This window comes from Hyperolius riggenbachi, chromosome 1 (assembly GCF_040937935.1).
Source record: "Hyperolius riggenbachi isolate aHypRig1 chromosome 1, aHypRig1.pri, whole genome shotgun sequence".
Taxonomy (NCBI): domain Eukaryota; kingdom Metazoa; phylum Chordata; class Amphibia; order Anura; family Hyperoliidae; genus Hyperolius; species Hyperolius riggenbachi.
This window is the reverse complement of record NC_090646.1, coordinates 461,218,184-461,243,737: the sequence shown is the minus strand read 5'-3', so window position 1 is coordinate 461,243,737 and position 25,554 is coordinate 461,218,184. Positions and strand designations below refer to the sequence as shown.

The following is a 25,554-nucleotide window of genomic DNA, read 5'->3' as shown; positions in this document are numbered from 1 at the left end:
TTAAAACAGAAGGTATTTGCGATTATTCAGATTAGAGTGTGACCATATGATGTCTCCCACAATGCATCACTGCTGAATATGCAAATAATCCTTTGTTTTCCTGTAAGTTAACCACTCCTCCAGAACCACTGGGATGCAATGATATGTCAGCTTGTTAATTGTACAGAGCCAAAATAATCCAACATGCATACAGAAGAAGGCAAATGTTTGTTTTTCCTAACATTTTAGTAAGAGGGCTTTTTGGTCCTTAGTAGCCCATTACACACTCCTAGGAGTTCTGGTTCACCATGAGCTTGCTGGGTAATCTGTAACCATTCGTGTGTATACATGTAATGTTTTTATTTTTGCAGTGCCTGATTTCATCCCTGTTTGTTACTTATTGATAGTTGTTGGCTCTTCGAGGAAGCAGGTCTATAACAATGAGACATATCAGAATTATTTTTAGTCACGTGATGCATTATACCAGTATACACTTAGACAGCCTCTAGGCCTATCTTCTTCAGTTATGTGCTCTTGGTTTCATATGACAGTCATGTATTCTCCGGTGGAATAATAGTCACAGCTTTTGGAAGATTTCTGTCAACCCTGCAGTTTTTACCCTGTCTATATGTATTTTGCTTACCCTTTTGTATATTTTTTCTATGTTATACTTTATCGTTTTATTGTGAAGTATGCCTTCATAATATGAGGCATTGCTAATTCTAATTCCAAAACGGTGTGCAGCATTCCTGCAGAAAGCACCTTGTCACCGAGCACGAAACAAGAGACATTTCCAGTATGCAGTTACTGATTGTTTGATGAGTGCCCTATAAATACACATATTCCTATACACAAAGAATATACATTTCTCTTTTTCAGATATCAGTGGGAAGAGCTTGGTATGGGGTAATTTATTCAAGTGCCTTTTTATATTAGAAACATTAACCACACTGATTGTATAAAGGATGATGTTAGCCAGGGGCTTAATTCATCCATGAGCTTAATTCTGTCCTGCCTTTAGAGCCTCAATGTTTATGCCTCAAATAATGACACACTTGGAGCTGAATATTTGCTGTGTGGCATCTCTAGTAAAAGAATAACGTATTATGCAATTTCTGGTCCTCATTAAAAATGCTACTTCGCTACCATGTCAATCCCTTGGTTTGGTTCTGAATCACTAATCAGCAATACACATTCTTATCTTGACAGCTGTTATAGTTTTGTAACAGGTGAAACACTCTGAGTGTCCTAGTTTAGCCACACAGTAAGTCTGGTTGACCAAGCCAGTGCTTGCTGATTGTGATACCCAGGCTTAGTATGCCTTAGCCTGCAATGGTGTTACAATTTGCAGAGAGCCATGGACATCTTTGATTCTGTACACATAAGGGACGGAATAATATTGGGGGACTTACCTTGTGTGCTGGACAACTATACCCAGATTCAAGGTAGAAGAACTGATTATTGTCCACATGGTGCCATGTATTTTTACCTGCTGCAAGGAAATGTAGCCATTTTTATGCAGTCCTTATATAGCCTTACATTACATATTATAGCCTTGGCATTACATATCGGAAGTTGATTTCTCCGGTACAGCCCACTTTTTTCTTGTCATCTGTAAAACATTCACAGACTTGGCAGGACATTCAGAATATCAAATGACCTTATCTAGCCTTGTGGCATTCCAAATTTTTTCCCTGATTTGTGGTTACAATCCATTATCACCATAATAGTCTTTATTGAGATATGATAGAACCAAATAAGTCAGTCATCAATGTATTTACCCTTAAATTCTTCTTCGGTTAGACTCAGTCTGGCTTAGATCATACATTATAGGTATCATCTTTCTAGGTGTGACATTTTAAACATGACCATCATAGCGACCCTAAACTAAATAAACTGCAGACACCTTCTTGTTGGGCACATTACTACACTAACGTGGAATTAGTAACTCCACTATACTGACGTGAAATAGGTAGCAGACAGCACTTCCTTATTTAGGAAGTGGGGAGGATGCCACAATATTTCTTTTTTAATTAGTAAACAAGAAGATTAAAAAAATGAGTGCTGCAGGAAGTAATAATGGTCATCAGTAAATGCCAGCTGTATGCAGGTTGTAACCTAGTCTCTAAGTCATGCATAGAAGGTGGCTGAACAGTTTTTATGAATCTCTCGGTACTGAAATAAAAATGTTACTTTATACTCAGATTACACAAATGTACTGTATGTGCATAACTGGGCACTACAGGTGAAAGTAGAAAAATTAGAATATCGTGCAAAAGTTCATTCATTTCAGTAATTCAACTTAAAAGGTGAAACTAATCTATGAAATAGACTCATTACATGCAAAGCGAGATATTTCAAGCATTTGTTATAATTTTAATGATTATGGCTTACAGCTTATGACGAGAACCCCAAAATCGAAATCTCAGACCATTAGAATATTGTGAAAAGGTTCAATACTCTAATCAGCTAATTAATCCAAAACACCTGCTAAGGTTTCCTATTTCATATATTAGTTTTACATTTTAAGTTGAATCCTAAAATATATAGACTTTTTGCACGATATTCTTATTTTGTAAATAGTACATTTTGATAGGTAAAACTTATCACTTGCACTAATCAAAGTGATTGCTTTCAGAATTTGCCTTGTTTGGTTTAGATTTAGTTTGTTTTAAAGCTACATGAACTGCCTATTGCATTGATTTATGTTATGTGTTCTTCACAGGTGAAACAGATTATGGAAGAAGCTGTGACCAGAAAATTTGTGCATGAAGACAGCAGTCACATCATCTCTTTTTGTGGTAAGCTGAACTGGAACTATACAGTGGTGTGAAAAACTATTTGCCCCCTTCCTGATTTCTTATTCTTTTGCATGTTTGTCACACTTAAATGTTTCTGCTCATCAAAAAACGTTAACCATTAGTTAAAGATAACATAATTGAACACAAAATGCAGTTTTAAATGATGGTTTTTATTATTTAGTGAGAAAAAAAACTCAAAACCTACATGGCCCTGTGTGAAAAAGAAATTGCCCCCTGAACCTAATAACTGGTTGGGCCACCCTTAGCAGCAATAACTGCAATCAAGCGTTTGCGATAACTTGCAACAAGTCTTTTACAGCGCTCTGGACGAATTTTGGCCCACTCATCTTTGCAGAATTGTTGTAATTCAGCTTTATTTGAGGGTTTTCTAGCATGAACTGCATTTTTAAGGTCATGCCACAACATCTCAATAGGATTCAGGTCAGGGCTTTGACTCGGCCACTCCAAAGTCTTCATTTTGTTTTTCTTCAGCCATTCAGAGGTGGATTTGCTGGTGTCTTTTGGGTCATTGTCCTGCTGCAGCACCCAAGATCGCTTCAGCTTGAGTTGACGAACAGATGGCCGGACATTCTCCTTCAGGATTTTTTGGTAGACAGTAGAATTCATGGTTCCATCTATCACAGCAAGCCTTCCAGGTCCTGAAGCAGCAAAACAACCCCAGACCATCATACTACCACCACCATATTTTACTGTTGGTATGATGTTCTTTTGCTGAAATGCTGTGTTACTTCTACGACAGATTTATCAGGACACACACCTTCCAAAAAGTTCAACTTTTGTCTCGTCGGTCCACAAGGTATTTTCCCACAAGTCTTGGCAATCATTGAGATTTTTTTTTTAGCAAAATTGAGACGAGCCTTAATGTTCTTTTTGCTTAAAAGTGGTTTGCGCCTTGGATATCTGCCATGCAGGCCGTTTTTGCCCAGTCTCTTTCCTATGGTGGAGTTGTGACCACTGACCTTAATTGAGGCAAGTGAGGCCTGCAGTTCTTTAGATGTTGTCCTGGGGTCTTTTGTGGCCTCTCGGATGAGTTTTCTCTGCGCTCTTGGGGTAATTTTGGTCGGCCAGCCACTCTTGGAAAGGTTCATCACTGTTCCATGTTTTTGCCATTTGTGGATAATGGCTCTCACTGTGGTTCGCTGGAGTCCCAAAGCTTTAGAAATGGCTTTATAACCTTTACCAGACTGATGGATCTCAATTACAGTACTTTTGTTCTCATTTGTTCCTGAATTTCTTTGGATCTTGGCATGATGTCTAGCTTTTGAGGTGCTTTTGGTCTACTTCTCTGCGTCAGATAGCTCCTATTTAAGTGATTTCTTGATTGAAACAGGTGTGGCAGTAATCAGGCCTGGGGGTGACTACAGAAATTAAACTCAGGTGTGATAAACCACAGTTAAGTTATTTTTTAACAAGGGGGGCAATCACTTTTTCACACAGGGCCATGTAGGTTTTGAGTTTTTTTTCCTCACTAAATAATAAAAAACATCATTTAAAACTGCATTTTGTGTTTAATTATGTTATCTTTGAGTAATAGTTAACGGTTTTTGATGAGCAGAAACATTTAAGTGTGACAAACATGCAAAAGAATAAGAAATCATACATGTCATACAAATACATGTCGATTAAAATTAGGAACCCCGCTGCACCGGTAGTGAAGTAAAAGTCCAACTTTTATTGCAGCATTGGTGGACAGAACAGTACAACGGCTCACATGTACAGTGACAACATAGCTCCTTAGTCATAGCTCATAACTAGAGATGCGAGTGAACAGTTCACCAGCAAATCTCTATGTGCCTGTACTACTTCCGGGTCGCTATGACCCGTAGTAGTACGGCTGTACTGGGCCGGTGGTGCGCTTCTTTGATCACGCGCCTGTTGCCAGGCACTCTCTGCGCATGAGCGTGTTGTCACTCATGACGTCACGCACATGCGCAGAAAGTGCCCGGCAACAGGCACCGTACTACTACGGGTCATAGCGACTACTATGGGTCGGAAGTAGTACAGGGTGAGGGGTTCGCCAGCAAATGGTTTGCGAACCGTTCCAACGTCATCCCTACTCATAACTAAGGAGTCCTTGTTGCTCCGATACGCGTGATCAGATAGATGAGTCGAATTAGTAATTTCCAACAGGTTTGATCTGATTTACGATCGTTCTTCTGATTGATTTTGTATAGAAGTGATCAAAACATCGATCAGAAAAACGATCAGAAAGAACAATTAGAAGTGTTAATAATATATTAACACGTGCACGGCTTTCACTATCCCAAACACAGTTAGTCCCGGTGACTGACGGCATGTTTGGGCCAGTCAAAAGCCACACAGTTTGGCTCCATTTAGCTGTGATGCATCTGCCGTTACCGTGGTGATGTGTCACTACCAGAGAGGATGCCAGGCACAGAACTACTACCTGCCGACAACGTCCCCTTTCCTGGCAGTAAGAGCAGGATCAACCAGGTACTTGCATTAATACATCTGTTAACATACAAATTCTGGGGGACATATTTTAATTGACTGTTATTGTACCTAGGAACTGGTTCAAGAAATGTAGCAAAGGGAAGTTTCAAGCCAGTTTAAATTTGCTTAAAATGTCTTCAAGTGTAGGCCTGGGTGAATAACACAGTATACTTACATTATTTATTTACAGGTGCTTCTCAAATAAATTAATCATCAACAATATAATTTATTTCAATAATTCAATTAAAAAAGTGACATTCATTACACACAGAGTGATATACTTCAAGTCTAGTTAATGAAAATCTGTAATTCATTATTTCTGAAAAATAGTATTTTGTTAAAAAAGTTTAATATTTAATAAGACTATTATCTCATTCCAGTCAGCTAATTAATTCAAAACACCTGCAAAGGTGTCCTGACCCAGATGGTCTCGCAGTCTGGTCCTGTAGGCCATGCAAATGGGGGAAAGGCTGCTGACTTGACAGTCAATGGCCTCAATTCACTAAGATCATGCTAGAGATAATAAGGCAAGAGAAAACTTACCTCCACACGTGAGAGAGTTATCTTACCTCCTCATTCCTTAAGTTACCTCTCCTGTAGTTAATTTACCTCCTCTGTAGTTAATTTACCTCCTCTGTAGTTAATTTACCTCCTTTGTAGTTATTTTCACATGCAGCTAATTAACAGCCTGTCTTTAACTCTGGAGTTATTTTAAGGATTGGAGAGTTAATTTAAAGACAGAAGAGTTAACTTTAGGCTTGCCTGAGGTAAAATGTTTCCTGAATACTACATGCCTTATCACCATGGTAACAACTCTAGAAGAGTTATTAAAGACAGGAGATAAGTTTAGTGAATTGAGGCCATTGAAACCCTCCAGTGCTGTATCCAAGCATGTTAAAATGAGAGGTTGAATGGAAGGAAAAATGTGTCAGGATAAGGTGCACAAGCAATAAGGATAAGGGCAGCCCTGAGAAGATTGTGAAGCACAACACATTCATACGTTTGGGTGAGCTTCACAAGGAATGGGCTGCTGCTGGAGTCAGTGCTTCAATAGCCACCACAAAAGAAATATCCATGACATGGGGGGGGGGGGGAGGGGGGGTAGGTACAACTGTTGCATTGCTTGTATCAAGCCACTTCTGGGCCAGAGACAACGTCAGAAACATCTTACCTGGGCTAAGCTGGAAACAGACAGAATCTGTTCAGATGAAAGTAAAATCTTACAATTAACTTGGAAATTAAATTACAGGTCTAGAGGAAGACCAATACCAATACCTGGTTTAATGGACATAGTATCACTGTTTGATTGGCCAGCAAATCAAGCAGGAAGATGAGAGACACCAGACCTAAAAATCAAAGTTTCATGGGCTTCTATAATTCTACAGGCTGAGCGTCTCCAAGCCACACCACATTGATGCAGTATTTTATACAGAAGGAGCCCCAACCAAGTACTGGGCATACATTTCAGTAAGCCATCGTTTCTGAATTAAACATCGTTATTTTAAAGAAGAACTGTAGTAAGAGGTATATGGTCTATTTAGCTGCAGTAGTGTCTGAATTACACCAGAAACAAGCATGCAGCTAATCTTGTCAGATCTAACAATAATGTCAGAAACATCTGATCTGCTGCATGCTTGTTCGGGGTCTATGGCTGAAAGTATTAGAGGCAGAGGATCAGCAGGACAGCCAGGCAACTGGTATTGCTTAAAAGGAAATACATATGGCAGCCTCTATATCCTTCTCACTACAGTTGTCCTTTAAATTGGTCTTGTAATATTCTAATTTTCTGAGATACTGACTTTGGAGTTTTTTTTAATTACCGTTAGGCCATAATTAGCAAAATGACACTTGCGTGTAATGAATCTAATATACAGTATATATATATATATATATATATATATATATATATATATATATATATATATATATATATATATATATATATATATACTAGCTGATGACCCGGCGTTGCCCAGGTATGTATTTGGCTGGTGTTGGCTCCGCTCACTTTTCCAAACCCTACCACACAAACACTTAATGACCAAGTTTGTAAGCTTTGGGGTCTTTGACATCAATAATTTGTATATAGAAAGCAAACAAATCAGATAGGCTGTTTTTGGCTCTGCCCCTCTCCAGCTTTTGAACCCCAGTCAACCAATGACCAACTGCAGCAGGTTTGACCCTGCCCTTGATAAAACACAGTGGACCAACACCAGCAGCTGACATGGCACCCCAGACCATCACTGACTGCGGGTACTTGACACTGAACTTAAGGCATTTTGGCATTTCCCTCTCCCCAGTCTTCCTCCGGACTCTGGCACCTTGATTTCCAAATGACATGTAAAAGTTGCTTTCATCCGAAAAAAGTACTTTGGACCACTGAGCAACAGTTCAGTGCTGCTTCTCTATAGCCCAGGTCAGGCGCTTCTGCCGCTGTTTCTGGTTCAAAAGTGGGTTCATGCTTCCATCTGCTGAAAAGCTTTATGGAGATGAAGATTTCATTTTTCAGCATGACATGGCACCTGCTCACAGTGCCAAAACCACTGGTAAATGGTTTACTGACCATGGTATTACTGTGCTCAATTGGCCTGCCAACTCTCCTGACCTGAACCCCATAGAAAATCTGTGGGATATTGGGAAGAGAAAGTTGAGAGACGCAAGACCCAACACTCTGGATGAGCTTAAGGCCGCTATCGAAGCATCCTGGGCCTCCATAACACCTGAGCAGTGCCACAGGCTGATTGCCTCCATGCCACGCCGCATTGAAGCAGTCATTTCTGCAAATGGATTCCCGACCAAGTATTGAGTGCATAACTGAACATAATTATTTGAAGGTTGACTTTTTTTGTTTTAAAAACACTTTTCTTTTATTGGTCGGATGAAATATGCTAATTTTTTGAGATAGGAAATTTGGGTTTTCATGAGCTGTATGCCAAAATCATCAATTTTAAAACAATAAAAGGCTTGAACTACTTCAGTTGTGTGTATTTGAATCAAAAATATATGAAAGTCTAATGTTTATCAGTACATTACAGAAAATAATGAACTTTATCACAATATGCTAATTTTTTTAGAAGATCTTGTATATATATATATATATATATATATATACATATATATATACATATATATCTTTAAACCAATTTAAGATCTTGGGCAAAAGAGATTTTTTTCTTTATATATTGCCATCTAATACTGCAAGTTTCTCAATACATGCGTCCCCAATTCTCAAGGCATGTCTTAGTTTGATATTCTGCGTCATCTGTATAATCTCAGGATCAGTACTGCGGACAGCACAAGACAGCACGCCTTATTACTCATCTGAAATCCAGCAGTCTTCTAACATGAACGATAGATTCACATGAGGAAACAATGATTTGCAGTCATCACTGCATCACAAAAACGTAGACTCTAATAACGCCAATCAATTATGAGAAAAAAAATGATCTCCTCTCAATGTTTTCATTTTACTATGGTGAGATTTTATGTGGCATTACAATTTGTTTTTAGGCTGTGTAGGAATACTTGTGTATTTTATGTGGCCAGAGAGATTAGTGTGTTCTTTTGTATTGCATATTTAAGTAACGTACAACAGAAATATTCTTAAAAGGGAACTTCAGCCTAAACAAACATACTGTCATTAAGTTACATTTGTTATGTTAATTACAATAGATAGGTAATATAATCTCTTACCCACCCTGTTTTAAAAGAATAGGCAAATGTTTGTGATTTCATGGGGGCAGCCATCTCTTTGGTTGAAAGGAGGTGAGAGGGAGTATGAGACACAGTTCCAGCTGTGCTGTGTCCTGATCACCCTCCCAGCTGCTCGCTAAGCTTCAAATCTTAAATTAACCACTTAAGGACCGCCCCCAGCCGATGGGCGGCGGCAAAGTCCGGGCCCAAACGACCGCAATACGCCCATCGGCGGGGGCGGCTGCGGGAGTGGTTATGCGGCGATCGCGTCATTCGTGACGCGATCAGCCGCCGGGGACTGGCTCCGCCCACCGCTCGTAGTAACCCGCCGGCCGTTCGGAAGCGCCGGCGGGTTACTAGCACCCGGATCGCCGCACTTACATTGTATAATAGGCTTTGTAATGTATACAAAGCCTATTATACTGGCTGCCTCCTGCCCTGGTGGTCCCAGTGTCCGAGGGACCACCAGGGCAGGCTGCAGCCACCCTAGTCTGCACCCAAGCACACTGATTTCCCTCCCCCTGCCCCCTGATCGCCCACAGCACCCCTCAGACCCCCCCCTGCCCACCCCCCAGACCACTGTTTGCACCCAGTCACCCCCCTAATCACCCATCAATCACTCCCTGTCACTATCTGTCAACGCTATTTTTTTTTTATCCCCCCCCCCCCCTGCCCACTGCCCCCTCCTGATCACCCCCCACCCCTCAGATTCTCCCCAGACCCCCCCCCCCAGACCCCTCCCCCCGTGTACTGTATGCATCTATCCCCCCTGATCACCTGTCAATCACCTGTCAATCACCCGTCAATCACCAGTCAATCACCCCCTGTCTCTGCTACCCATCAATCAGCCCCTAACCTGCCCCTTGCGGGCAATCTGATCACCCACCCACACCAATAGATCGCCCGCAGATCCGACATCAGATCACCTCCCAAATCCATTGTTTACATCTATTCTCTCCTCTAAACACCCACTAATTACCCATCAATCACCTATCAATCACCCCCTATCACCACCTGTCACTGTTACCCATCAGATTAGACCCTAATCTACCCCTTGCGGGCACCCAATCACCCGCCCACACGCTCAGATTGCCCTCAGACCCCCCTTTATCAATTCGCCAGTGCAATATTTACATCTGTTATTCCCTGTAATAACCCACTGATCACCTGTCAATCACCTATCAATCACCCCCTGTCACTGCCACCCATCAATCACCCCCTGTCACTGCCACCCATCAATCAGCCCCTAACCTGCCCCTTGCGGGCAATCTGATCACCCACCCACACCAATAGATCGCCCGCAGATCCGACATCAGATCACCTCCCAAGTGCAGTGTTTACATCTCTTCTCTCCTCTAAACACCCACTAATTACCCATCAATCACCCCCTATCACCACCTGTCACGGTTACCCATCAGATTAGACCCTAATCTGCCCCTTGCGGGCACCCAATCACCCGCCCACACCTCAGAACGTCCTCAGACCCCAGCCCTGATCACCTCGCTAGTGCATTGCTTGCATCTATTTCCCCCCTCTAATCACACCTTGAGACACCCATCAATCACCTCCTGTCACCCCCTAGCACACCTACCCATCAGATCAGGCCCTAATTTGCCCCGTGTGGGCTCCTGATCACTCGGCCAAACCCTCAGGTCCCCCTCAGACCCCCTTCCGATCACCTCCCCAGTGCATTGATTGCATCTATTTTCCCCTCTAACCGCCCCCTGAGACACCCATCAAACACCTCCTGTCACCCCCTAGCACTCCTATCCATCAGATCAGGCCCAAAACATCCTGTCATCTAAGAGGCCACCCTGCTTATGACCGGTTCCACAAAATTTGCCCCCTCATAGACCACCTGTCATCAAAATTTGCAGATGCTTATACCCCTGATCAGTCATTTTGAGAAATTTGGTTTCCAGACTACTCACAGTTTTGGGCCCATAAAATGCCAGGGCAGTATAGGAACCCCACAAGTGACCCCATTTTAGAAAGAAGACACCCCAAGGTATTCTGTTAGGTGTATGATGAGTTCATAGAAGATTTTATTTTTTGTCACAAGTTAGCGGAAATTGATATGTATTGTTTTTTTTTTCACAAAGTGTCATTTTCCGCTAACTTGTGACAAAAAAAAAATCTTCTATGAACTCACCATACTCCTAACAGAATACCTTGGGGTGTCTTCTTTCTAAAATGGGGTCACTTGTGGGGTTCCTATACTGCCCTGGCATTTAAGGGGCCCTAAACCGTGAGCAGTAGTCTAGAATCCAAAGGCCTCAAAATGACCTGTGAATAGGACGTTAGGCCCCTTAGCGCACCTAGGTTGCAAAAAAGTGTCACACATGTGGTATCGCCGTACTCATAAGAAGTAGTATATTGTGTTTTGGGGTGTATTTTTACACATACCCATGCTGGGTGGGAGAAATCTCTCTGTAAAAGGACAATTGTGTGTAAAAAAAAATCAAACAATTGTCATTTACAGAGATATTTCTCCCACCCAGCATGGGTATGTGTAAAAATACACCCCAAAACACATTATACTACTTCTCCTGAGTACGGCGGTACCACATGTGTGGCACTTTTTTGCACCCTAAGTGCGCTAAGAGGCCCAAAGTCCAATGAGTACCTTTAGGATTTCACAGGTCATTTTGCGACATTTGGTTTCAAGACTACTCCTCACGGTTTAGGGCCCCTAAAATGCCAGGGCAGTATAGGAACCCCACAAATGACCCCATTTTAGAAAGAAGACACCCCAAGGTATTCCGTTAGGAGTATGGTGAGTTCATAGAAGATTTTATTTTTTGTCACAAGTTAGCGGAAAATGACACTTTGTGAAAAAAAACAATTAAAATCAATTTCCGCTAACTTGTGACAAAAAAAATAAATCTTCTATGAACTCACCATCCTCCTAACGGAATACCTTGGGGTGTCTTCTTTCTAAAATGGGGTAATTTGTGGGGTTCCTATACTGTCCTGGAATTTTAGGGGCCCTAAACCGTGAGGAGTAGTCTTGAAACGAAATTTCTCAAAATGACCTGTGAAATCCTAAAGGTACTAATTGAACTTTGGGCCCCTTAGCGCAGTTAGGGTGCAAAAAAGTGCCACACATGTGGTATCGCCGTACTCAGGAGAAGTAGTATAATGTGTTTTGGGGTGTATTTTTCCACATACCCATGCTGAGTGGCAGAAATATCTCTATAAATAGACAATTGTGTGTAAAAAAAATAAAACAATTGTCATTTATGGAGATATTTCTCCCACCCAGCATGGGTATGTGTAAAAATACACCCCAAAACACATTATACTACTTCTCCTGAGTACGGCAATACCACATGTGTGGCACTTTTTTGCAGCCTAACTGCGCTAAGGGGCCAAAAGTCCAATGAGCATCTTTAGGCTTTACAGGGGTGCTTACAATTAGGCACCCCCCAAAATGCCAGGACAGTGAACACACCCCACAAATGACCCCATTTTGGAAAGTAGACACTTCAAGGTATTCAGAGAGGAGCATAGTGAGTCCGTGGCAGATTTCATTTTTTTTTGTTGCAAGTTAGAAGAAATGGAAACTTTTTTTTTTTCTTTTTTTTGTCAGAAAGTGTCATTTTCCGCTAACTTGTGACAAAAAATAAAATCTTCTATGAACTCACCATGCCTCTCACTGAATACTTTGGGATGTCTTCTTTCCAAAATGGGGTCATTTGGGGGGTATTTGTACTATCCTGGAATTTTAGCCCCTCATGAAACCTGACAGGTGCGCAGAAAAGTCAGAGATGCTTGAAAATGGGAAAATTCACTTTTGGCACCATAGTTTGTAAACGCTATAACTTTTACCCAAACCAATAAATATACACTGAATGGGTTTTTTTTTATCAAAAACATGTTTGTCCACATTTTTCGCGCTGCATATATACAGAAATTTTACTTTATTTGAAAAATGTCAGCACAGAAAGTTAAAAAAATCATTTTTTTGCCAAAATTCATGTCTTTTTTGATGAATATAATAAAAAGTAAAAATCGCAGGAGCAATCAAATAGCATCAAAAGAAAGCTTTATTAGTGACAAGAAAAGGAGGTAAAATTCATTTAGGTGGTAGGTTGTATGACCGAGCAATAAACCGTGAAAGCTGCAGTGGTCTGAATGGAAAAAAAGTGCCTGGTCCTTAAGGGGTAGAAAGACTGTGGTCCTGAAGTGGTTAAGAATTAAAAAAAAAAAGAAAGAAATTGCCCCAAAACTTCAGAACGAGAACACAAAAAAAAAATCAGAAATCCCATCATGCTTTGCACAGCATCAGGGGAAAATGCCTGGGTAGTTTTCTTCTGTGAAGCTAAACATGAGGCTAGGGTATGAAAAACAAAGTTCTGATTCTGTGAAACTGATAAAGAAGCACCAAGCCTTTTCAGTGCTGCTGAGTAGATTTTTAGTCTAAAGGTTCACTTTAAGGTTTTGCGTTACCTTTTAGGTCTTTTTGTTCTTTGCTTTGTTTTTTCTGAACAAGCTTATGTATCTGTGTCTCATCTACTGTATAAACCAGGGAAATATTAGGTTAGTATAACAGAGGCTCAGCAAAGCTTCAGTGTTCAGTAATGCGAGGTACACACTATGAGATTTTCTGGTTGATTTACTGTCAGATCAATTATTTCCAACATGTCCAATCTGTTTTCCGATCGTTTTTCAAGCATTTTCCGATCAATTTCTGTTAACTTCTATAGGAAGTCTATACGAAAATGCTCGGAAAGCAGATCGGACATGTTGGAAATAATCAATCTGACAGTAAATCGGCAAGAGAATCTCATAGTGTGTACCCAGCATTAGGCTAGAAACGTCTGCACACCTTGCCTTTTACCTGTCCTTCAAGGTGAAGTACTGTTACTGGAACATGACAAGGCGGGATACTATTATCCAGTGCAGCACTGATCCAATTCATAACATTGACCTGACAGAACCATGTAGTAAAAGAAAATATGTACAGCAGTGATGACTCCACAGAAACAATCTCACAGCTAACAATTATAATTTGGTACGCATTGCATTGAATCACAAAACAATGCATACAATTTGAATAGGCTTTTAGTATTCTGTTTATACAGTAGGTATGTGAAAATACACAAGTGTTCTGTTTCCAATGCATTGTTTCTTAGTAATCCTTACAGTAAAAAGTAGTCACGTTGAATACTGCCTGACTTTTCTTACAAATGTCAGATCAGACAAGAGCTAAAAGCAAAACCAAAGCCAGTGCACTGAGAGCCACGCATGCTGAAGCATAAATGCCATCTTGCACAATGCTTGCTGTCAGTTATGCTTTCCACTGCAGATTAATTAATGGTAAACCAGGAGAAGGAAGAAGGAGCCTATGAATGCATGTTGTGAGATGAAGATTTAAAGAGGAACTGTAACCCAGGATTGAACTTCATACCAGTCAGTAGCTGATACCCTCTTTCCCAGGAGAAATCTTTCCCTTTTCTCAAATAGATCGTCAGGGGGCTCTGTATGGCTGATATTGTGGTGAAACTCCTCCCACAGTGTGATATCAGCACCTAGGTGCTGACATCACACTGTGGGAGCCTTGTTGCATTGTGGGAAATAACAGCTATTTCCAACTGCTAAAAAAGCTGCATCTCCTTCCTTCAGCCCCCCAGTATAGCCAGCTGTGTCCCCATACTTGCTACCCCCCATATATATATATAGACAGATGCCCCACCCCCCAGAAAAGCGCCCCTCATTATAGCCAGATGTGTCCCTGGGATCAGCGTTCCCCATTATAGCCAGATGTGCCCCCAGGATTAGCGTCCCCTGCCCCATTATAGCCATATGTGCCCCCAATATTAAGTTATGCCCCTCAGGACCATCAGATGTGCCCCCATTATGAAATCCCCCACCCCCTGTTACCCTGATGTGCCCCAATAAAATTTCACACACCCCCTTTCAGATCTAGCCCCCACCCTCCATTATGGATAGCCAGATGTGCCCCCCCCCCTTAACACTCAGCCCCCTCCATGGCCAGATCGATAAAAAATGCCCCTGCATGGAGAATATCTCATCTTACCTGGTTCGTGCAATCATCCTGCAGCCCCAGCCTTTGTTCACCACGCTACACTCAGCCCTATGATACCGAACATCCGGGTCCCGGCTTGATGACGTCATCAAGCCGGGACCCGGTTATTCAGCTGGGGCTGTAGAATGATCGTAGGAACTAGGTAAGGTGAGATATTCTTCTAGCAGCAGCATTCTTTGGCCATGGAGGGGAGAGATGAAGGATCACCACTGTTGGCTACAGCGGTGATCGTTCATCCGCGGGGGGGGGGGGGGGGGGAGGGGTGTCTCTAATTGGCTACAGGGGAACATGTTCCCTTTCACCAATTAGTAATGCAGCTGACAGTCCCAGGTGTGCACTCTGAAGCGCACCTGATGTGCACAGCAGAGCTTCAAGCTAAAATTGTGTATCTACATCCTGGTGGCTTGGAGGATGCCACAGAGGACACTGTAGTTGTGAAAAAAGTGTTTAACCACTTTACCCCCGCCCGTACAAATTTCTCCGTCCCTTTTTCCATCCTTTCACCCCCAGGGATGGAGAAATCCGTACTTTCCGCGCTCCCGCCGCTGCCCGCATCCTGCTCGCTCTAGCACGCACTCCCGCTCGTAAACACGCCGCCCGCCGCTCGCCTGGAGATCAATGAACGGGAAAATCCATTCCTGTTCGTTGATCTAAGCCCCGCAATGATCTGCTGCTTTGCTGATAAGCAGCGCGATCATTGTGAAAAAAAAACGTATCCAGCCTCCAAGTACTTCCTCCAAGCGCCCGGAAGGACGCTTGGAGGTCACATTATAACAAAAAGTTACTGTTGCCAAATAGTAAAATTACACCCTAAAGCATTTTTCACATACAAATTCATTACTTATACACAAAAAATTAACTCATTACCTCCCACACTCCCCATTTTTTTTTGTAATTAAACATTTTTTTAAAAAATTTCCAATGAAAAAAGATACTTAAATAGTTACCTTAGGGACTGAACTTTTTAAATTTTTATGTCAGGAGGGTACAACACTGTTACTTTATAAACTATGGGCTTGTAATTAGGGATGGACGCAAAACTGAAAAAAATGCACCTTTATTTCCAAATAAAATATTGGCGCCAAACATTGTGATAGGGACATAATTTAAACGGTTTTATAACCGGGACAAATGGGCAAATACATTTCATGGGTTTTAATTACAGTAGCATGCATTATTTAAAAACTATAATGGCCGAAAACTGAAAAATAATGAATTTTTTCCCACATTTTTTCCTATTTTCCCATTAAAACATATTTAGAATAAAATAATTCTTGGCATAATGTCCCACCTAAAGAAAGCCGAATTGGTGGCGGAAAAAACAAGCTATAGTTCATTAAATTGTGATAAGTAATGATAAAGTTATAGACGAATGAACGGAAGGAGCGCTGAAAGGTGAAAATTGCTCTGGTGCTCAAGGGGTAAAACCCCTCAGTGGTGAAGTGGTTAAAATGGAGTTAGAATAATTATAAATAAATAAAGTCTAATTGGTGGCGTCAAAAAAAACAAGATATAGATTGTTTTGTTGTGATAAGTAGTAATACAGTTATAGGCGAATGAATGGAAGGAGCGCTATTGCTCTGGTTTTTAAAGGGAAAAACTCTTGGAGGTGAAGTGGTTAAGCACTTTTTTTTATTATGTTGTTTTCACTATAGTTCCTCTTTAAAGTCCTATGTTATGGTTGGTTGGATATTGTGGGTTCTTCTAGGAGCTATTTATAAAGTGTAAGATACAAGTTTACACTGTGTCCACCATTGCTGCACATTGCAGAAATTTTAGTTTCTGCATCAGTTTTTAATTTTTTTGCAAAATAAACTTTTATGGAATGTGTAGCATTGTGTTTTCTGTCACAGCTAGCTCCCTACTAATCAAATCATATTGTGAACTGGCTGATCTATTTGCTTGTATGTTTATTGAGGTTTTTCAGAGGTATGTATTGAAAACAATAATATCAGAATATAAGTCTAGCATACTCAAAATAAAAAGTGAATTAAAAACATTCAAGTAATAACAAGTGGAAGGAGGCATCTTCCAGATAATGGAAGGATCTAGACCTGCCAAGATTATCCAACAGTCAACCCAACCGCCCCAGAGCTGGAGTACGGAAGAGGTCATACCGGTAGTAAAAAAAAAAAAAGGAAGAAGAATACAAATAAATCAAATGTATGTTAGCATCAAAGAAGAGCCGGTTCACTAACTCAGGCACCATAATTTACTGCAACGTGAATCTGTGGCTGTGGTGCACCGAGTGATTAAATTGGACACTGTGGCTCAGCTATTATATAGCCGAACTCCGGATATTGATGCAGTATGCAGTGGAATGCAGTCGCTTTTGGAGTTCGGCTATTATATAGCTGAACTGCAGATATCGGCAATAAGTAAACAGACTCTAGATTGGCTCCGGCACAGGTATAGCCCAGTCATGTTATTGGCTGTGGTGCTCGGGTACAGTAGTAGTGTTAGGCTTAGTTATATGAGGGTTAGCATAAGTGGATAGGGTTAGAGTTTAAGTTTAGGCATAGTTATAAAAGAGTCAGTTTTACGAGATAATGTATATTGGTTAGCGTTACTTCATTTTTTGGGGGGAAATTCATACCGGATCCATGGCCTTCAAATTTTCTAGAAAGATTTATGAGTTTCTAATGATACCGGTGATTTTCTCTTTAAAGGAAAGGTGTAGGGAAAAAAGTGCCCAATTTGAGTACTTATCTCGGGAGAGGGAAGCCTCTAGATCCCCCAGAGGCTTTCCTTGTCCTTCTCCACCGGCCTGTTCCAGCGTTGTCCCTGCCCGAAAACCATCGACAAGGGCTTGTCAATGGCTCACGCATGGGCAGTAACAAGGACCCAGTCAGGCTCCAGATAAAAAGCTGAGTCTGATCAGGTCCATGCTACTGCACAAGCACGAGCCACCTTTGGCTTTTTCTGCCAAAGCCCAAGCGGGACCGTACTCCCATGAGGCTCTAAGTAATGATGCAGGGTAGACTGTATGTCGTGACTTTCCATGGTCCCTAGCCGATTGCTGCTCGCTGCAGCTACACATTCAGCTGTCATGCTACAGCCAAGCTTCTGCCTATCGTTAAGGAGCCAGTTTCATTGGCTCCTCACCAAGTAATAACTGTGAGACAATCACAGTGATCATGAGAATAAAAAAAAAGACTCTGGCCCTTTTGGGGCCAGAGCCGTGCAGTCCAAAATTGGTTAAAGTCCAGTATTGGGTCAAGGCGATTTATTTAACATGCTGTGCTGGGGTAACCTCACATAGACATCGGGAGTGAGAACTGGACAATTGAATTTGCCTTTAAGTTGTGTACGATGCTACTGAGTCTTTATATTCTGGAATTGCATAGGGCTCTATGTGTCATTTTTCCGGCTGTACCATCCACTCATTTTGTTTTCTCCACTCTGTCCAGTTTGTTAGCTGTGTGATTATAGGGGGAAGGGGCTGGCTTAGATATGGTAAACTGTATAGATGTTTGTATCTTCATTCTTTGACTGTAGCATTCAAACTGGTTAAAAAAAGAAAGAACAGGCTTTGAGGTTCTCCATGGCAAATTAGCAGAATCTTTCTTCATTCATATTCCTTACTATAAGAAGCAGTATAAAATGTAATTGATTGTCTGCTAGTTTTGATGTCACTTATCAACACACACGACACACACACTGCTAATGTCAGTGGTTAGCAGCACATAATGGCAATGGTTGGCGGCACATGTATTAAGAAGGCATTCTCCTGTCCTCTGCTTGCTAAGAGCTTTAACAACTTGATGTGCTCTCTGACCTCTTTTTAAACACTTATCAAACTGCTTACGAAATGGCACAAAACCGTTACAGGCATTTGGTAAGCTGCTCAAATTACCCTCCTAAGGACCTGGCCTAATAGATCCTCTTGCTGTTCTCATTTGCCTTTTCATCCAGGGAATTTATGAATTTCCTGTATGTTTCCAAAACGATAGTCAGCTGGCTACATCTTTGCCAGGGGAATGGAGACAATAATTATGTACATATTACTATTGCTGAATATCTCCTGTAAGCAACAATAACTTCTACAGATTGCTGCCCACTCACTCTATCTCTAGAGAATGTACACTGCCGCTGGCATTTCCCAGTTACGCAAATCTTATGAATGGGTTCTGTAGCGCAGTATGTGCTGCCCTGGTGGATAAGAAGTATTAGCATTTAGATTAGGAAGCTTTTGCTGACGAAGTGGGAATATTTGCAATCTCTGTCAATAAGAAAATCTAACTATAGTCTATTTTAAATACTTTAAAATAACAGAATAACAGTAATAAGAATTATGTCAGCACAATTAGACTGCTCACTGTTTTTGAAAGGAAACATTCTGCATTTTTATAGTAAATATTAAAATCTAATGCCAATTTCACTGGTTAAAACATTATTCTATATATCAGGGTTATCCACCAAGTGTTTTTCACACAGGTTCAGTTATTAGCTAGTGCTAACCAGTGGCGTAGCTAGACATCATGGGCCCTATAGCAAACCTTTCATGGGGCCCTTAGATGTAGGCATTCTTAAAGAGGAACTCCAGTGAAAATAATGTAATAAAAAAGTGCTCCATTTTTACAATAATTATGTATAAATTATTTAGTCAGTGTTTGCCCATTGTAAAATATTTTAAACCCTGATTTACATTCTGACATTTATCACATGGTGACAATTTTACTGTTGGCAGGTGATGTAGCTGCTCCATGTTTTTTTGGCAGTTGGAAACAGCTGTTTCCCACAATGCAGCAAGGTTCACAGACAGGAAACTGCCAAGAGTACTTACTCAAGAGTTTCTTGTGGGAGGGGTTTCACCACAATATCAGTCATACAGCGCCCCCTGATGGTCTGTTTGTGAAAAGAAATAGATTGTAAAAAGGGGGTATCAGCTACTAATTGGGATTAAGTTCAATTCTTGGTCGGAGTTTCTCTTTAAGCAATGCCACCTGCCCCTATCCTATGCATATGAATTAATTGGGCAATTTATATTCTCATGCATTCTCATACATTCCACACTGTACTTAGTTCATGGGCACTGAGTTGAAGTCAGAGGGTAGAGAAACACCAAAGAGTTAATGGTGAATAAATTAAGTACCACCTGGGCCCCCTCGGCTCCAGGGGCCCATAGCAGCTGCTATGGCTATTGCTATGCCCCTGGTGTTAACTTACTGGAACTAACAAGTGAGATCTCTTTCTGTTTAAATTTGCACCCGTCCTGTATGTACGATTTCTGATCCAACTATGGACACATACAAAGCTTATGCCTACCTATGCCCAAGCTCACTTTTGCCACTGCCATGTTACCAGTGGTTCAGTAATCAGCTTCAATAGTGTGGGATTTACACTGGCTACTACCTGGTCAGACGAAGCTGTGATCACTTTTGTATTACAGTAAGCTGCTTACCTTCCCATGACAAGCAAACCATATTATTGGCAGTTAAAGGGTTTTTAAGGCCTGACTACATTTACAAATATATATATATATATATATATATATATATATATATACAGGGGCGTTTCTAGGGTCCCTGGAGATCAGTGGCACCTGTGGGCACCAGGAGGGGAGGTGCGCGCGCCGCGGCAAAAAATGGGCGTGGCCATGCGGTGAGTGGGCGTGGCCATGGGTGGGGCCAAATGTACATGAACTTAGCAGCGGTGTAAGCTACGGATAACGGGCCTGCCCATCGAAATATTGGACGGAGCCCCCTGTCCTTTATTTCGATCATTTACAATCAGTATAGGCATAGATCAAAGATGTATACGCACATACAATTTTGATTGGTCAATCACTGACCCCCAATTTCCCACCCCCGTGCAGTAAGTGGGCCAACAGACAATGAATTTTATGAACAGAGCTAAAATTGGCTAATCAAAATTGTATGTGTGTACCAGGCTTTACAGCTAATACTGTACATACTGAAAGTAGCAGGGATCAGCATACAATACAGCTGGTTTACAATCAATAAAGGCACAGAGTAACACCTTACACTGTACACACTGGAGGTAAATCAGCACACAGTGCAAGCATTAGAGAACAGCGTATACTGTACATACTGTAGGCAGCAGAATTCAGCACACTGCAGCTAGCGTGCCAAAAATATGACGATCACGTTGTGTGGCGTGCTTATCGCGCCGCACCAAAAAATGGGTGGGCCATGGACCAGAATATAGGTGTGGTAACGGGTGGAGACAAATTTACATGAACCTAGCAATGGTGGGACATCAGATTAGGACAGTGGTGGCGAACCTTTTGGAGGCCGAGTGCCCAAACTGCAACCCAAAAGTCACTTACCGGTATCTATCGCAAAGTGGCAACAGCAATTTAAACTAAATACTGTACAAACGTTTTAACTCATACATGAACATTATGGAAAATCCAAGTTGAAAATAAACTGTGAAGATAAACAATTTCATCCATCCTACTCCTGAAAAATGTATTCAATTTTTTAGAACCTCCCAGTTTTATTTTCTGTTTTAAAACGCTAAAAAAGTAGGTTTAATGCTATTGTCTCATATGATAAGGATTCAGCTTTTCCCATAGTCTCGCAGTTAGCAATCATGTGACCCCCAACAAGACATATTCAGCAATCATGAGGCCCCCAACAAATCAGGATGCCCCCAACAAGACAAATTCAGCAATCATGAGGCCTCCAACAAATCATGAGGCCCCCAACAAGACAAATTCAGCAATCATGAGGCCCCCAACAAGACAAATTCAGCAATCATGAGGCCCCCAACAAATCATGAGGCCCCCAACAAGACAAATTCAGCAATCATGAGGCCCCCAACAAATCATAAGGCTCCCAACAAGACACATTCAGCAGTCATGAGGCACATAAATAGACAGCATTTCACATAAATAGGCAGAATGCCCCCTTAATATGGTAGCCCCCCCAAGTTAGGTAGTGAGTGACAGGGACCCCCAGGTTAGCTAGTGAGTGACAGGCGCCTCCAGTTAGGTAGTGAGTGACAGGGACCCCGATAGTGAGTGACAGGGAGCACCTTTAGGTAGTGAGTGAGTGCCAGGGAGCCCCTTTAGGCAGTGAGTAAGTGCCAGGAAGCCCCTTTAGGCAGTGAGTGAGTGCCAGGAAGCCCCTTTAGGCAGTGAGTGAGTGCCAGGAAGCCCCTTTAGGCAGTGAGTGAGTGCCAGGAAGCCCCTTTAGGCAGTGAGTGAGTGCCAGGGAGCCCCTTTAGGCAGTGAGTGAGTGACAGGAAGCCCCTTTAGGCAGTGAGTGAGTGACAGGAAGCCCCTTTAGGCAGTGAGTGAGTGACAGGGAGCCCCTTTAGGCAGTGAGTGAGTGACAGGGAGCCCCTTTAGGCAGTGAGTGAGTGACAGGGAGCCCCTTTAGGCAGTGAGTGAGTGACAGGGAGCCCCTTTAGGGAGTGAGTGAGTGACAGGGAGCCCCTTTAGTGAGTGAGTGAGTGACAGGGAGGCCCTTTAGGGAGTGAGTGAGTGCCAGGGAGCCCCTTTAGTGAGTGAGTGCGTGCGTGCCAGGGAGCCCCTTTAGTGAGTGAGTGCGTGCCAGGGAGCCCCTTTAGTGAGTGAGTGCGTGCCAGGGAGCCCCTTTAGTGAGTGCGTGCGTGCCAGGGAGCCCCTTTAGGGAGTGGGTGCGTGCCAGGGGAGCCCCTTTAGGGAGTGAGTGAGTGCCAGGGGAGCCCCTTTAGGGAGTGAGTGAGTGCCAGGGGAGCCCCTTTAGGGAGTGAGTGAGTGCCAGGGGAGCCCCTTTAGGGAGTGAGTGAGTGCCAGGGAGCCCCTTTAGGGAGTGAGTGAGTGACAGGGAGCCCCTTTAGGGAGTGAGTGCGTGCCAGGGAGCCCCTTTAGTGAGTGAGTGCGTGCCAGGGAGCCCCTTTAGTGAGTGAGTGCGTGCCAGGGAGCCCCTTTAGTGAGTGCGTGCCAGGGAGCCCCTTTAGGGAGTGGGTGCGTGCCAGGGAGCCCCTTTAGGGAGTGAGTGAGTGCCAGGGGAGCCCCTTTAGGGAGTGAGTGAGTGCCAGGGGAGCCCCTTTAGGGAGTGAGTGAGTGCCAGGGGAGCCCCTTTAGGGAGTGAGTGAGTGCCAGGGGAGCCCCTTTAGGGAGTGAGTGAGTGCCAGGGAGCCCCTTTAGGGAGTGAGTGAGTGCCAGGGGAGCCCCTTTAGGGAGTGAGTGAGTGCCAGGGAGTCCCTTTAGGGAGTGAGTGAGTGACAGGGAGCCCCTTTAGGGAGTGAGTGAGTGACAGGGAGCCCCTTTAGGGAGTGGGTGCGTGCCAGGGAGCCCCTTTAGGGAGTGGGTGCGTGCCAGGGAGCCCCATTAGGGAGTGGGTGCGTGCCAGGGGAGCCCCTTTAGGGAGTGAGTGAGTGCCAGGGGAGCCCCTTTAGGGAGTGAGTGAGTGCCAGGGGAGCCCCTTTAGGGAGTGAGTGAGTGCCAGGGGAGCCCCTTTAGGGAGTGAGTGAGTGCCAGGGGAGCCCCTTTAGGGAGTGAGTGAGTGCCAGGGAGCCCCTTTAGGGAGTGAGTGAGTGCCAGGGGAGCCCCTTTAGGGAGTGAGTGAGTGCCAGGGGAGCCCCTTTAGGGAGTGAGTGAGTGCCAGGGGAGCCCCTTTAGGGAGTGAGTGAGTGCCAGGGGAGCCCCTTTAGGGAGTGAGTGAGTGCCAGGGGAGCCCCTTTAGGGAGTGAGTGAGTGCCAGGGAGCCCCTTTAGGGAGTGAGTGAGTGCCAGGGAGCCCCTTTAGGGAGTGAGTGAGTGACAGGGAGCCCCTTTAGGGAGTGAGTGAGTGACAGGGAGCCCCTTTAGGGAGTGGGTGCGTGACAGGGAGCCCCTTTAGGGAGTGAGTGCGTGCCAGGGAGCCCCTTTAGGGAGTGAGTGAGTGACAGGGAGCCCCTTTAGGGAGTGAGTGAGTGACAGGGAGCCCCTTTAGGGAGTGAGTGAGTGACAGGGAGCCCCTTTAGGGAGTGAGTGCGTGCCAGGGAGCCCCTTTAGTGAGTGAGTGACAGGGAGGCCCCCTCTCTAGCCGCCGCCGCTCCCCCCCCTACCTCTCAGCAGACCTCAGGATCAGCGGCGACCCGACCAGATGTACGAGCGGGCGCTGGACGCACCCGCTCGATATGCGGAAGTGATGTCACTTCCGCATATCAGTGCGGGCGCTGGGTCCTAGCGCCCGCACGATTGGTCGCCGGCTCGCCGCCTGATCCTGAGGTCTGAGACGCGGCGGCGGCGGCTGGAGGGAGCCGCTGACAGAGGGGGCAGCGGCGGCCGGGAGATCCGTGGCACCCCAGGAAAGATTGGGGGCACGTGCCCCCCTAAAACAGGGCTAGCGACGCCCCTGTATATATATATGTATGCCATCTGATAGTTAAGTGACCAAAGTACCCAAAATGCTTTGTCAAATTAGGCTTCTGTTGATACAATGTGTACATGCAAAAAGGGCATCTGGAAATGTATTTTCACACAGAGTCCTCCCTCTATCGATAGCTAACCCTTACCACCCCTTTATGATGCCTGACCCCCCCCTTGCTGATGCCTATCAATAACCACCCGCCTTGCTGATGCCTAACCCTTACTACCCCCCTCTGAGGTCTAACACTAAGGACCCCCCCCCCCCCCCCACACACACACACACACACACTGATGCCTAGCTTAAAAAGATCCCCCACGATGTCTAACCTTAAGACACCTGCACCCCAGTGACTCCTAATCTTAACACCCACCCCACCAAGGCCTAACCTTAAGACTCCCCCCCCAGCGATGCTTAACTTTAAAACCCCTCCCACTGATGACCCCCCCCCAGCGATACCTAACCTTAAAACCCACCCCACCCACGCCTAACCTTAACCGCCTCAAACTAATATCAGTTACTATAGGGAATGTGGGCACTGGAGGCACTTGATAAGATATTGGGTTGCAAACTGTGGCTACAAATAACGGGCGTAAGCAACACAAAGAGAAGACCGTGACCTCCAGATACAGAAGTCTATGATGCAGTGAACAGCTGCTGAAAAAGCTCCTAATCAGTAAGCTTAATTCAATGTATTTGGCTTTAGATGATCATGGCACTTATACACAGATTAAAACAAGTTCTGCCTCTGTATGCCTTCACGGGTCTATGGAAACATCTGTGCCTGGAGTTAAGCTAGCTCTACAATTAATATTGCAGTAGGTTGAATTGATCTACTTGAATATACCATGTTAGCTATCAGTAGAAGAAGGGATATGAAGAGTTAAGCAAAACCTGTTATCGATTACAGATGATATAGTGGATGCTAATATTTCTGACTTTATGCAAATTTGGTTGCAATTCATATGCAGTTTGAAGCTGACCAATTTAATGTGGCTGCAACTGTGTTTGTTTGGACTCGCTCCAAGCTGCATACGAACTGCTGCAAAATGTACATAAAATTAGAAAAATTTGCAGCTCACTGATCATCTTTCTTATTGAGCAAACCAACAAATCTCAGCTATCTCAAAAGCCTGAAAATGTAATCAATAAAGAAAGCATTTTACTTTCTATTTGTCCTTGATCCACTGTTCTCTGAGGGTTAGCCCAAGGGGCTATTCAGCTGTTTGATACAGTCATTGATGCAATAT

The 25,554-nt window shown here is 43.4% G+C and overlaps 1 protein-coding gene across 3 annotated transcripts in view; it reads left to right on the top strand.

Annotated features, from left to right (window-relative positions):
• The window catches only part of SGSM1 (small G protein signaling modulator 1), a 556,432-nt gene that overhangs the window by 57,376 nt on the left and 473,502 nt on the right, over positions 1 to 25,554 (top strand). For all 3 annotated transcript variants that reach the window (XM_068239081.1, XM_068239072.1, XM_068239098.1), the window contains exon 3: positions 2,705 to 2,780. In XM_068239081.1, the coding sequence (XP_068095182.1) occupies positions 2,705 to 2,780 (76 nt within the window). The remainder of the gene's footprint in view (positions 1 to 2,704; positions 2,781 to 25,554) is intronic.